The sequence below is a fragment of the Opisthocomus hoazin genome, chromosome 2 (assembly GCF_030867145.1).
Source record: "Opisthocomus hoazin isolate bOpiHoa1 chromosome 2, bOpiHoa1.hap1, whole genome shotgun sequence".
In the NCBI taxonomy this organism is placed as follows: domain Eukaryota; kingdom Metazoa; phylum Chordata; class Aves; order Opisthocomiformes; family Opisthocomidae; genus Opisthocomus; species Opisthocomus hoazin.
Window position 1 is genome coordinate 18,474,319 of NC_134415.1, and position 15,165 is coordinate 18,489,483.

The following is a 15,165-nucleotide window of genomic DNA, read 5'->3' on the forward strand; positions in this document are numbered from 1 at the left end:
CACACAAGGAACAGATATTCCATCGGGATAACCAGGGATGACAGTCCCTAACTCCAATTGCAAAACAATACATCGATGAACCACACTGTTAAAAAGACATTTTTAACAGTCTTGTTTGAGGAGAGACCCTATAAAACCTGACCTGAAAGTCAAATGATGAAAAGCTGCCCCAGAATTCTTCAGGCAGGTTGGCAAGAGAAGTATGAATTTTAACAGGATGTTAAGTTTCACATTTAAAGAACATAATATGAAATGGTAAAAATTTAACTGTATTGTAGTACTACTACATAAAAACGTCAAATGCACAACTATCAAATCGCAAGCGGATCTCAATGTTTCCACAAAAAGGAAAAAAGTCCCAAGATCCTGAACTAGTACTAAAACAACACAAAAATTCAGCTCCAAAAAGCTATGATTTTGACAAAGCTAGAAATGTTGAGATTAGCAGCATATTATTATTGAGACATAAATATGCAGAAAAAGAAGTCAGAAAACACCATTTAACGTTTTCAAGTTTATCTACTGCACTGATGCACTGTCAACCGAATGACTTGCATGGTAAGACTTTTACAGTATCCTAATATTGAACTCATATGTTTAAATACTAATATCTGTAACTTCTAAGAGAGAACAAAGGGGAGATGCAGTTCTGAGAAGGCAGTTTTTTTCAGGGCTCATCATGCACGACAGACTACAGTGCAGGCTCTTAAAGAACATTTAACTTTATTCTTTGCCATGGGGCAAGTACTCTCTGTAAATCACATGTTAAATAGCAAAACAATAATATCTTTCTAAAGCTCAGGGTTAGATATTCTTGTTGAATTAACAGAGAGCGCAAATAAAAGTTAAACAAAAGGTTTCTCTCACTTTTTAGGCTTCCATTAACACAATTTTGGAAGACTATACTATTTGGGCAAGCATGTAAAGAGTAAGAAAAAAAATCTAAGGTAGTGGAGAAAAGATGAAAATCTTCATGAAGTAGAAAACAAGTCATCATCAACATAAAACCATTTAAATATCCTGTATCCTGCAGACAATGCATTTTTAATATTTTCACAAAAGTTTTTCTATTAAAATAGCACTTCCTCTAGGAAAATACACTCTTCTTACAACACTCATGTTTGAGCAATGTCAGAGATATAAAGCAAGAAAATAAGTAGACAAATATTATTTGAGGAACAGAAATGACAAGAACAGTACACAAGATATTTTGTTATGTAAGCCTTTTAAAACACCTAATAACAGATAAAAACTCAAAGCATAACTTAACCATATCCTGTAGACAACTATAGTCACTAAATGAGAACAAAAAAACCTGACACTTACTTAACATGCCCCTGTAGTTGAGGTCCATGTCCCGACTCTCAGAACGAATCTTAATGGCATCTAGGATGGCATCAGGTGACAACAATCCAGAAGGTCTTACAACATTTAGTAGTTCTGTTAGACTCATTAGTGGCAAACGTACTGCTTGCATGATTTCAGCATGGTTTTCCTTGGGGTTATGTTTACACCAATTCATCAAAGCTTGGAAAATGTCCTTCTCAGGAGCTGCAAATGAGTCCCTCAGTACAATATTGAGAAGAGCAGCCTGGAAAAAAACAAAAAAAACCTGACAAACCCAAATAAACAGAAATAAAAGTAAATTTATTTTTAAAAAAAGGAAGCATAAAAAGAAATTAAGATAAGGCAAAAATTAATGAGTATTTTAACTTGTAGTTATTAAAGAGAGTCTCCAAAGGACTGACTACCTGAAATTGTAGCTTATTTTAGTTACTTCTACAAGAATTATAGAATCCATCATGTAAATAACAGGTAATATTACAAACCCACTAGGAGAAATAAGTCAGAATTGAAACGTGGAGAATTATTCAAACCAATTTAATTCCAGTTAGTAATTCAAATTTACTTTGGAATACAGGAAGTGATTTGGGGATTTGGTATTATTGTTCAAAGCATTCCTTTAACCTTAGGCTCATGTAAGAAGACTGATGAGAAAAAGTGTGGCGTGGGATCCCCTTTTTAAACCATTTCTAACTATTTGGGATTTCCCCCCTCTTCTCTCCCTCTTTTGGTAACAACTTAGAACCAGCAGGTAAAAACTTCAGTGGCTCTTATGCATGCAGAAGACCCACTGACTGTAAAATGAGAACAAAAAGAATTGAACAGCATTTTGATTTTCACTTAGCTAGCAGAATAATTAAGGGTTTGCCTAACAAAAGAATACATCTCTCATATATTCCAGGACTGACTATGCCAAAGATGTCATAAAGTACGCACTTCCTGATGAACGACGTTGGCTGATTTCTTTATTGATAATATGCTCTCAGAGATCAGATTTAACAAACCCCATGACAGAGCTCGGTAGAGAAAAAAAAAACACCTTTTTCCCCTACACGGCTAGTAAGTCAGCAGAGTGTCTTGTACATATTCAAGGAATAGACCCACCATAGCTTCTCCACAAAAAACACTTCAAAAAAAAAACAAAAAAAACAAACAAACCATCATTCATTAAAGATGCTCTGCTGCTTCATTGAACATCACTTGAAAACACTCTATCACTATTATGTGCGGCTCAAAGACCAGTCCAGTGTAAGTGGAAAATTTCAATGTCATAGAACAGCCTGACTCGGGTACAAGTATTTATGCTTTTAACAACAACAAAAAAACCCAACACACAAAAAAACCCAAACCACCCTCCAACACCACCATATTATGCAGTTTCAGAACATGATGACAATCAGCAACATAACTCTCAGCAACTTCCAGAATGGTTTAGCTTACACAGTAGAAAATCACCCACCACTGAGACAACCTATATCCAGAAATTCATAGAATGGAGTATCTTCTGCTGTCTTCAAATCTTTACTTTATATTCCCTGGGTACCATTCAGAAATCAATTATATTATTTCAAGGACAGATGAAAAAAGACAAATTAAGATTAGATAGCCTGCTTCCACCTTCTAGAACACTCCATCAGATTTACTGTATTTAGCTATACTGACTGGTCAAAATTAAATACCTAAAAAATTCCGAACAGATCACGAGGATTTTCAGTTCAGCTTGGCTTGAACATTTCCAGCTGTCACAGTTGCACTAGTATGAAATGGTACCTGTTAACTAACATAGAAACTTGTACCTGGTGCCCCCATTAGTGTTTTATCATGAAATTGTATACAGATCAAGATTAACATTCCTGGGGAAAAAAGCGCAAACAAAACATACCTTAGAAAGCGACAGGAAGCCTTCACTGGAGAGCACCTCTTGGGCATTTCTATCCATGAACATACAGCACATACAAGTTAATTTGGGAAGGGAATAAAGACTGGCAACATCAAATGTCATACAGACATTCTGAATATTAAGTATTGTGCAAAGATACTCAGATGTGGAATCCTCCAGTTCTGGGAACCCATATTTATGTGCTAGGCTTAAGAAGTCTAGGAGAACCTCCTCTTTTTCATCTCGTAGTGTAGCACGACCAGTGTAAATATATTTCAACAGCATGGTAAATGCTTCTGCAGTGGTGTCCTGAAGAGGAATTTCTGCTTCAGGCTGAGATTCTCTCATTCCGCCATACAATAATGCCCTATAGGAAGATAAAATTTGAGATATGTCCTGATAAAAATCAGGCAAAAAGCAGAAAGAGAAAGGGGTAAATGACTATTTACAGCAAGGGGAATACAAAAGGGATATGGTTTAAGAATCTACAAAAGCAAAACCCTTATACTTGGCATTTAAAGAGCAGCTCTGGTCTGAGAGCAGCTGCACAAGAATAATATTCTAACACATCATGTTTTTATCCTACACAACAATTGCTCCACCTCCACTTTGTATAACAGTGTGCAAAGCAGACATTGAGATATGATTCTCATACTTTTTTTTTTTTTTTCTTTAAATATAGTGCTATCAGTGAGCAAGAAAAAAAAATTCCTAAAGCAAGTGAAACCAACAGTTTGCCACTATAATAGCAGTGGCAGATTAGCAAATCTCGGGATTCTTGATCCTTTGCTCCTTACTCTAAACCCAGCACACAACAACTCCGATGAGATCCTGAATCTTGAGAAAAACCAAAGTACTCACAGTTATCTTTTAAAATATGATAGACAGTTTGAACACAACTTGCATTCGCACTTTAGTTTAGTTATTAGCTTAGACCTCTGACAAAATTAACTGGAAAAAGATTATCAGGAAGTTCTATTAATAACATTTAAAGTGAAAAATGCCCACCTCTTAATAAAGCTGGATTAGTATTATTTCTAGTTTTAAAATATATATTCCAACCTGTATCAACCAGACCTCTTTAAATACTTAGAAAGCTTAATTTTGACACATTGATATTATCTCAGTATATTCCATAGAAGTACACCATCCATACTCTAAGAAATCAAAACAATTTTACATCAGAACTTTTCTGTTCTGAAGTTATCTTCCTCTTGAATTTGTGAAACTACCTTCAAAATCCAATTTAATGAAGGTCAAAAAGAATAACATCATGACATGGTATTTATCTTTTTATATTTGGACACAATGATTTGATGTGCGGGGAAACATTCGCGCAGAAAAGGTCACACTCAATGGACAGATGATTACACCCTGAAAAGTTCATAGAGAAACAATGTTTATCTCATCTGCATGAAAATTTCCTGTGAGCCTGACAAAAAACTATACTTCACCTGAAATAATGGCACCTAGCAGCCAGGATCACTCTGTGTGCCGGGAAACGTTTCTTTTCTACAATAAAGGTAACGTCACTATATTCTTCCCCATTCATCAGAGCACCAATATGCTCCGACAGAATGTGGACGTGGTCAATCTCACCCACAGCTGTGTAAGGACGAAGCGGATGGCTGTTACTCATCTTGGAGGGATGGTGATACTGGTAGCCTAAAGAGAAAAAAAACAACCAGTATTATAAAGAGCACAAATATTAAAAAATGGCTAAGATCCAGCTGCGATTATGAAAAATGCAACTAGTGTAGGTTACCACATACTGCAAAAAAAAGAAACCAAGACATTTTCTGTTAAAGTTCATTTACAACAGGACTCAATGCAGCTTGCATCAACAATTCTAGTCGACACAAAAGATTTCCGGGAATTCTGTCACCTTGTAGTTCTGTTAATCCATTTACTTAAAATTAAAAGCTTCCAACAAGAGGAATTAAAAATTAATTAAAACAATTTTAACTAGTTACCATTAGAAAGCAATTTTATCTGAATTAAAATGCACATAAATTATTTCTTTATAATTTGACCAATTAAGTACAGTCTTAACTCTCAAGTCTCTACTAAAATCAGTGTTTTTGCAGAATTCCAATCAACTTTCCAGAACTGGGAAAAAATAATAGGGATAACTTTTAATAAATAACAGACGAAGTCTGACAGAGCAAAGCTTTACAATGTACAGTTCAATTTTCTTACCCTTTCCACTCAGTTTTCTTGATGCCTTCTTGCTCCCTTATATATAAGAAAATAAACCCCCTAATACCTTTTAGTCATAAAAGTAGGAGACTGACAACTAATGTGCAATATAGATTAATGCATTATTCATATCTTCTGTAGAATTATTTTGTTACTTCTTAATTCAAAAGAGGTTTTAGTTTTTTTTGTTTTGGTTTTTCAGCCACAGAGGCTTTCTGTAGTCTCAGTGGCAAGAGCATCCACAGGAGAACTTGGGTCTTAAATCAGCTTCTATTGTTACATTTCGATTTACTTTTAAACACAGAGGAGGTTGGCTGTTTCAGGTAATAACCACCCCTGTTTTCAGGGCCACCTTCCATGCTCCAGTGACTAGCTACTTTTCCAAACAGGCACATACTTCGTGCTGAAGAAAGATGATGTACCACAGGAAGCAGGAAAATAATGAGGCCATATCCTGCACACAGCTAACACATCAATATTTCAAATTAAATATTCATTACATGAATGCATTTTTAAGCTGTATTTTTAAAGTATTATGAGAAAACGTGTGTTTCCAATCATTTGTACCCCAAGAAAGAAAAGAAAGCACACGCACATGGGGTTAAGCATTATTTGCACTTCTGTAACACCTGGAAATGCTTAGGCCAAAACCAAGATACTACAGAAACACAGTCCCAAAGACCTTTCAATTAAACTAGAAAAGGTAATAGAAAAAGAATTAAGATTTGAGAAAAATACAACATAAAAAATTTATTATATAGATCAGAGCGCAAATTGGAACAAAACCCCAGCTTTCCTGAGGCTGTCTCTGCTGCTTGAATTAGACGCTGTGTGCCCGTGTAGCTGTTACAGTGTGGGACCAGCAGTACTGGCCGAGATACCAGCGGCAGCCTAACCATGGGAAGACAGAATACTGTTCAGTCACATTCTTCTATCCTGACATGCGAGTAAATTAATGTTTATGATTTTTCATAATAACAGACTGTTTCTTCTATTTGCACTGGTTAATTCACAATTAGCTAAGACAACTTTGCACTGAACAGATTTATAGGACACATACTTCCAGTAACACTTCCTTTGTAACAAGCAAGATGAACTTAACTCCTATCAGTCCAGTCGCATCTATTTATACTAGCAATAATATTTATCATAACGTAATTACTTAGGAGTAGTAAAATTGAAATGCCCTCAAAATACAAAACCTTTTATTAGACCAAAGGAGCAAACAAAAGGATGTATTTGTTACTCAGCTGCAAATCTCAAGCCCCAATACTCCTTCAAGACTTCTGTACCTTACAAGTCTATAACTGCTGTTGTTGATCTTCACTCACAGTAGTCAGGCAACCTAACTACACAGGAGTTACACGCACATTATGAAGCAGCTCTGTTCTCTCTCTCTTCTGCTAGTTCCTGTTTTGATTGATTAGGGAAGTTCATTTATGATACTTCATACATGTACAGGCACATTTTGGTTTTAAAATCTATTTTTAATTCCATTTTTTCTACATTCTACTTCTCTGTTTGCTTCATCCACTCTTGTGTCTAAAAAATAACAAGAGGTACTGCCTGCATAAAACTGAGAGACCACAAAACTGGTAAAGATAAGGGAACGCCATCAGCTGCACGCTAACTTTGCTTCCAACAGCTGTGGATGTTGTGAAGTGCCAAGAGAGTGAAGAGTTCAAGGCAAAATTGTTTCCATTTCAGGTTAAATAAATAAATAAAATCAAAAGCACACTTCCCTGTCAAGGGCACATTAACCTCTCTCTGAACAAGAATCAGTGTATAGAAGGAGGCAAAGTCAGAACTGGGGACACTTGCTAATAAGCCTATGATACCAGTCCTTATTAACATCAAGACCCTGAACTACAGCAAGCAATGAGTGTAGAAATTTAGAAATCCCTGTGCGTAAGCTGCAAGACAAATCTATTTAGATGTTTAACACTCTCCGAACTGCTGGTACAACATCCTGTTACAAATCGTCAAACAAGAACATGGCGATTACAGGGAATACAGGACTCAAAGGATAGCTACAAGCCTCTGTCTGAGTGCCTTTCAAATGCTTGAATGATGTGAAGTGTTGGAAACTGACAACTTAATGAAACTACATACATGCCTTATATGCTCCCTGTGGGTAAGGGAGGTATATTGAAGCATTCATATTCATTTATTTGTTTATTACTATGCATTTCCAATGCTAGTTTCATCTGTATTGTGAATTTTCCATATAAAGCAGCCCAGAGAGCAGTCCTGCCTTCAAAATACAGAACCAAATAACACCTGACTTCAGATCTTCCCAGACAGGATTAATTAATGGTACAAATTCAGTCAACCCTTGAAGTGATTTGCACATTTCTTGCTGGAGGAAGTAAAAAGTAATACACTGTTTTAGTTGTGGCAAGTTGCTATGACCTCACAACTTCCCTGTAGAGCTAAACATACTATTTTTCTAGTTGCAACTCAAACTACTACTTATGATAAAAAAGATGGATGCTGCTGGGAGTTCGGCAAAACCCTTCCTGAAGATCCCTCTGGCATCTTCTACCGTCAAACATACGGCATCAAAACAATGTCACCTATTGTAGAGAATTCAGGTGTTTACTCTTCCTGGCTGTCAAAGAACACTTAACAAACTTCAAAGAAATAGGCCAAGCCACTTACAAACCTCCTGCCAGCACCATAACCTACTTCCAGGAAGTATTCAGAGCTAATTAACTGCTTCAGCAGTCAGCTGCTGCAGCTTTGTTCATGCCACAGAAATAAACAGAACAGTCTTCTCGGTGAGTTTGAGGCATCATTAAAACGGCAACAATCTCAAAAGGCATCTGCTAAGCCAGAAGGCCTACCAATCACTTCTGTGTAAGACCCCATCGGAAGACATGCTTCTTTATGGCCATTTTGAACAGTTAGCATGTGAAAAATGCGACCTAGTACTTATCAGAGAAGGCAATATGCAATATTACACAATGTATCATGACTAGAAAAACAACAACAAAACTCCCACAGTTTTCTGCTTGCTATATTTCTTTTACGTAGTCTGTCACATGTTATGGCATACAAAAATGTGATCTAGAAAATACAGCAACAATAGCAAAACCCCTATGACATCCTCACTGAACAACTCTCAAACCAGAGCTGCAATAATGTACTCAGTCACTTCCCCACCTCATTTGAACGATCACTAAACGAGTCCTCTGAAAAGCAGTGCTGTTTCAATAAAACACGCAAGAGTTGCTTTTATACCAGGCACAGAAAAAGGAATTTAAGAAGTTTCTCATGAATGATTGGGATTTTTTTTATATAGAAAATGAGTGAAAAATGTTTACATAACTGATAACTCTACTGAAACTTTACAAATAAATGCAAGTAAACAGACTATTGCTAGAATCATGAATTTTATTTAGTAAGTCTGGATTATAAACACTAAGCAAATAATTTCATACTCTTGAAACACTTAATCCTTCATCATCTAATTTGTACCTATCAAGATAATACAGATTTTCTCAGAATTACACAAAGAGAATTTTCTTAAATATAGTTCTCTTACACTGCTCTTTTATCTAGAAAAAGGAATTGGCTCTCAGTTGATTGGAAAGGATTCGAGTCGTATTTCAATTTTTTGTAATTCATTACTTCATCAAGTATTTTGCTATGCTTTAAATAAATTCTAGCAAAATATTTTATTAACAATTTCTACTACCATAGACTCACAGAACATGGCAGGTGTGACAGTAAGGCTACTGTACAAACACACCATTGTTTCAAATCATATGGTTTGTCTTTTTAACGGATATACACACCTTTCTATACAAAAATATTTTGTTCTCGTAAGTTCTAGTACAATAAGCTAACGTCTCAGGAAACAGGAATTTTTAGTAAATATTTCAACACAGAGTACAACTCAAGTAAATACTTTGATTCTGTCAGAACCCTCACTACAAAAGCTCCTTTATACTTCTAAATAACAAAGTCAACTATGAGTGAAAAATGTAACAGAAAGGGTAGAAAAAATACATGTCCCAATATCTAGTATCCAATAATAATATGACCAATGCAGTACAAATTTATAGGTATAAATATGAAAGAACAAGCAAATTAAATTCACAGAACTTTTAAGTCTCATCTCCAGCCCTCCTGTTGTGAAAGAATTAAAAGAAAAGCAGACATTAACTCTGGTAAATAGCCACACCACTCAATGACAGGATTCTAGACAACAATTTAAGTACCAAAAGCATTTTGACTTAAAGCATATGGGAAGTTATGCACTGCTCATCTGCAAACACATTCCCAGTACTTAAGTGCTGTAGTGCTAATGTTTTACGTTCTGCTCAGAGACGTATTCCTCTGACAAAAGAGCAGGAATAAGTTTAGCTATATACAAAGAACAATATACTAAGTGCAGAGTATTTATTAACACACATATAAAGTAGGTATTAATGCACTTGATACAACTTTGTTAAAATGACACACAAAATACTTTGGTCCACTCACCAGTAAAGCTATCTGAAGATCTACAGTGGACGTAGCCTGTAGACAGATGACCAACTTCCTGAAAATTAGGGTTCTTCGCCATTCCGAACAACAGACAGATCAAACAGCAAGCTCATAGACACGCTATTCAGCAACATCCAGCTGCACAGCAACAACTGTACCATTTCCTGAAACAATGCATGAAATATATACCATCAGAAACCGGGGGCATGTAGCCTATGGCAAAAGTGAGCGAGATGCATGTTTCTCAGTTAACATTTTTGGGGAAATAAATTCTTAAAAAATCCCTCCGTTCTATGGGAAAACTTCTAGTAAACTTTAGAACACAGCATTAGAATCTCTTTCTTTGAGCCATCATCACTTGATTTTAACTGTTCGTTTTTTGAACCATCAAAAGATGGTAACATATTGCCATTCATTTGTTCATTATAAGCCACAAAAATTTCATCCTGACATTCTCGCTACAGCATTAATATTCCTGAGAACACCGTTTTCCCACATGGGTGCCCAAATTAAACCAGGTCTATACAAACTGTATCACACACGTTTTATTTCCTACACATCCAAAGTTCTCTGGATGTTCTTGTCTAGCCAAAGGTTTTGGGGGTTTTGTTTGGGTTTTGGTGGTTGTTTTTTTCAACAATACTTCAGTCAGTTGCAGATCTTTTTCCTGTGCAAGCCTTTAATTTTACAAACAGGAAAACAAAACAAAAAAAACACTATAGTGCGAGGAAATACAGAAATATAGAGGCTTTGTTTAAACACATAAACAATATAATGAGTCTCTCTCAACAAGTATAAGTTACTGTTGTTATTCCCATCATACCAGCCAAAAGGAAAAATAAACTATTTAATTTGTTAAACAGATGATACCTTGATAAATGAATTCTCTCATAAGAGACACTCTAACCTTCTTTAAAGTATATGTTTCGGGGAGCAAGGGAGAAGAATGAAAAAATATTTTTACGTAGTCTCATGAACTGGAAAGTAACCACACCTTCATCCAGAAAACTAAAAACAGGTAATTGACAAAGATCTGGTTTTAGAGAATAACATGCAATACATAAATATTTGTTCCTACAAGTAACATACGTTACCAAATTGGCTTGTATTATCAAAATCTATTCAAAACCCATTTAAGAAAATTCTTGTGGTTTTTACAGAAAACTATGAGCAAGCAGACCCCAACAGAACAGCATACTTCAAGCACCTGATTTACAGAACTGTAACAGAAGACATGCCAACTACACCTGCATTGCAAGTAGCCTCAAAGTAAATCTTAAAACACATAAAAAATTAAGTGATCCCAACATGGGTCTTTGGGAGGGGTGTGTGTGCTGTGCTTTAAAAATAAAGCGAGCAAAGAGCATTGCTGGGCAAGCAAGATTACAGGTGGGCTGCGAACAAGTTAACATCAAGTAGGTTTTTTAAAAGTCTAATAACATGAGCTTCTAAGTCAGAAGAAACTTCAATGAATTACAGCAGCACATAACTTACAAGAGTAGTTAAGACTTCAGAAGAACTTGTGAAAATATTGTGTGTACTTTCAAAACGCCAAAATATTGAACTAATATCACAAAAATAATAGTAATTTGAAAAAGAAAAACACGGCAGGATCCTGGGGTCTTGCAGAGCGCCAGGCCAAGGGGGGGGCAACCGGGGCAGGCGCATCGCACCGCACCCACGGAAGGAAGGGAGGAAGGGAGGGCGGCCGAGGCCGAGAGCCAGCGACCCGCCCAAGGTCGCGCCGGGGAAGCCCGGGCCGCCGCCTTCTCAGAAGCCGCCTCCCAAGTCTGGAGGTGCCAGGGAGGCGACCCCCGCCCGCCCCCCTCCCTCCCTCGCCTCCGCGAAGCGGCGCCTCAGGTGAAACCCCTTCACCGTCTGAAGCGCCCGGCTGCTTCCCGGAGGCCGCCGCTGCCTCCCTGGCCCGCTCCCGGGTCGACCGGCCCGCGGCCGGCGGGAGGCAGCGGCGGGAGTAGGCCGGAGCCGGCGGGGGGGCCGGAGCCCGCCGAGGGGGAGGCCTCGGAAGCCGCCGCCCGCCCGTCACAGACCCGCTCCACAGGGGGCACGCAGCCACCGCGCCCGCCCGCAGCCCTCCCGCCGGACTCACCAGCCCCACCGACGACAACACCTCCACCCCCTGCCCCGCCGCCGTCGCTACGCCAACCGGCGCGCTGACGTCACTTAGCAACAGCCGCCGTCCTCCTGCGTGCTACGTAGACGAGCACCCTCGCGAGCTGCGCGGGAGCGGGTCCGATGGCGTCGTGGGCTCCCGTCGGCCTCCGTAGTTCCCTGTACGCGGCGCGTGGCTTCCTTTTCCGGCCAGAGGGCGGTGGCGGCTGGAGGAGTAGCGGCGGGCGGGGTCGGGCGGAGAGCTGTCGCCGCGGCGGGAGGGTGCTCGGTGGGCAGGGGGAGCCTGGCGGCCGCCGCTCTCCCGAGCGTTGGAGCAGCGGTGCCGCGGGCGGGGAGCGCTGGGCGGGCCCCTCATGGCGGCCTGCCCGGCGGTTCCGGCCTTTGTCAGAAACCGGGCGCTCGGTCAGGCAGCGGGGCCATTTGAGGAACAGCAGCTGGCGTTGAGCCTTCACCGCCGTCCCCGCCTACTGCTCTATATGTGAGGGAGCAACTGGAATGCATTGAGCTTGGCCTGGGGGCAAATGAGGAACAAGTTGAAAGCTTGTGGGTTAGAATTAAGGGACAGGCTCACACAGGTGACATTACTGTGGGTGTATACTACAGGCCACCTGACCAGGAGGAGGAGGTTGATGAGGCCTTCTACAGGCAGCTGCAAGCAGCCTCACAGTCACAGGCCCTGGTTCTCATGGGGGACTTCAACCACCCTGACATCAGCTGCGAAGACCATACAGCTAGGCAGGCGCAATCCTGGAGGTTCCTACAGAGCATCGATGATAACTTTCTGATGCAAGTGGTGGAGGAACCAACAAGGAAAGGCGCGCTGCTGGACCTCGTGTTAACAAACAAGGAGGGACTGGTGGAGGATGAGAAGGTTGGAGGTAGACTCGGCTGCAGTGACCATGAAATGGTTGACTTCAGGATCCTGCATGGAGGAAGCAGGGCGATAAGCAGGATCAAAACCCTGGACCTCAGGAGGGCTGACTTTGGCCTCTTCAAGGAGCTACTGGGAGGAATCCCGTGGGCCAGGGCTCTTGAAGGCAGGGGGGTCCAAGAGCGCTGGTCGCTCTTTAAACAACACTTCTTCCATGCACAGAAGCAATGCATCCCCCTGAGAAAGAAATTTAGCAAAGGAGGCAGGAGACCTGCACGGTTGAACAAGGAGCTTCTAGTGGAGATCAGGCAGAAGAGAAAGGTCCATGGAATGTGGAAAGAGGGACAGGCCACTTGGGAAGAGTACAGAAACGTGGTGAGAGCATGCAGGGATGCGACGAGGAAGGCCAAAGCCCACCTGGAATTGAAGCTGGCAAGGGATGTCAAAAACAACAAGAAGGGCTTCTTCAACTACATCAGCAGCAAAAGGAAGGCTAGGGACAATGTGGAGCCGCTGCTGAATGAGACGGGTGTCCTGGTGACGGAGGATGCGGAGAAGGCAGAGCTACTGAATGCCTTCTTTGCTTCAGTCTTCAGTGCTAAGACTGGGCCTCAGGAATCCCAGGCCCCGGAGGTAAGAGAAGAAGCCTACAAAGAGGACGACTTTCCCTTGGTCGAGGAGGACTGTGTGAGGGATCGCTTAAGTGATCTGGATGTCCACAAATCCATGGGCCCCGATGGAATGCACCCACGAGTGCTGAGGGAGCTGGCGGATGTCATTGCTGAGCCACTCTCCATCATCTTTGAGAGGTCCTGGAGGACAGGAGAGGTGCCCGAGGACTGGAGAAAGGCCAATGTCACTCCAATCTTCAAAAAGGGCAAGAAGGAGGACCCAGGGAACTACAGGCCGGTCAGCCTCACCTCCATTCCGGGGAAGGTGATGGAGCAGCTTATCCTGGAGGCCATCATGAAGCAAGTGGAGGAAAAGAAGGTTATCAGGAGTAGTCAGCATGGATTCACCAAGGGGAAATCATGCCTGACCAATCTGATAGCTTTCTACGATGACATGACTGGCTGGGTAGACGAAGGGAGAGCCGTGGATGTTGTCTACCTTGACTTCAGCAAGGCTTTCGACACAGTCTCCCATGATATCCTCCTAGGGAAGCTCGGGAACTGTGGGCTGGATGAGTGGTCGGTGAAGTGGATAGAGAACTGGCTGAATGGCAGAACTCAGAGGGCTGTCATCAGCGGTGCTGAGTCTAGTTGGAGGCTGGTAACAAGTGGTGTCCCCCAGGGGTCAGTACTGGGCCCAGTCTTGTTTAACTTCTTCATCAATGACCTGGATGAAGAGTTAGAATGTACCCTCAGCAAGTTTGCTGATGACACCAAACTGGGAGGTGTGGTAGATACACCAGAAGGCTGTGCTGCCATTCAGCGTGACCTGGATAGGCTGGAAAGCTGGGCAGAGAGGAACCTGATGAGGTTCAACAAGGGCAAGTGCAGGGTACTGCACCTGGGGAGGAACAACCTCATGCACCAGTACAGGCTTGGAGTGGACCTGCTGGAGAGCAGCTCTGCGGAGAGGGACCTGGGTGTCCTAGTGGACGACAGGTTAACCATGAGCCAGCAGTGTGCCCTGGCTGCCAAGAAAGCCAATGGGATCCTGGGGTGCATCAAGAAGAGTGTGGCCAGCAGGACGAGGGAGGTTCTCCTTCCCCTCTACACTGCCCTGGTGAGGCCTCATCTGGAGTACTGTGTCCAGTTCTGGGCTCCCCAGTTCAAGAAAGATGAAGAGCTACTGGAGAGAGTCCAGCGGAGGGCTACAAGGATGGTGAGGGGACTGGAGCATCTCCCCTACGAGGAGAGGTTGAGGGAACTGGGCTTGTTCAGCCTGAAGAAGAGAAGGCTGCGAGGGGACCTTATAAATGCCTACAAATATCTGAAGGGTGGGTGTCAGGAGGATGGGGCCAAGCTCTTTTCAGTGGTTCCCAGTGACAGGACAAGGGGCAATGGGCACAAACTGAGGCACAGGAAGTTCCGTCTGAACATGAGGAAGAGCTTCTTCCCTCTAAGGGTGACGGAGCACTGGAACAGGCTGCCCAGGGAGGTTGTGGAGTCTCCTTCTCTGGAGATGAAATTCAAGACCCACCTGGACAAGGTCCTGTGCAGCCTGCTGTAGGTGACCCTGCTTCGGCAGGGGGGTTGGACTAGATGACCCACAGAGGTCCCTTCCAACCCCTACTATTCTG

General features: G+C 41.5%; 1 protein-coding gene across 4 annotated transcripts in view; it reads right to left on the reverse strand.

Moving 5' to 3' along the window:
• Window positions 1-12,192, reverse strand: part of BTBD9 (BTB domain containing 9) — a 149,365-nt gene extending 137,173 nt beyond the window's left edge. For 2 of the 4 annotated variants that reach the window (XM_075412801.1, XM_075412799.1), the window contains exons 1-5: window positions 12,024-12,192; window positions 9,914-10,080; window positions 4,678-4,888; window positions 3,227-3,590; window positions 1,327-1,591 (exon numbers count right to left, since the gene is read on the reverse strand). In XM_075412801.1, coding sequence (XP_075268916.1) covers window positions 1,327-1,591; window positions 3,227-3,590; window positions 4,678-4,888; window positions 9,914-9,995 — 922 coding nt within the window. In that variant the 5' untranslated portion in view covers window positions 9,996-10,080; window positions 12,024-12,192. Of the gene's footprint in view, window positions 1-1,326; window positions 1,592-3,226; window positions 3,591-4,677; window positions 4,889-9,913; window positions 10,081-11,410; window positions 11,690-12,023 lie in introns of those variants that run through there. The other 2 variants (XM_075412800.1, XM_075412802.1) reach the window with 2 other exon arrangements.
• Between the last annotated feature and the right edge of the window lie 2,973 nt (window positions 12,193-15,165).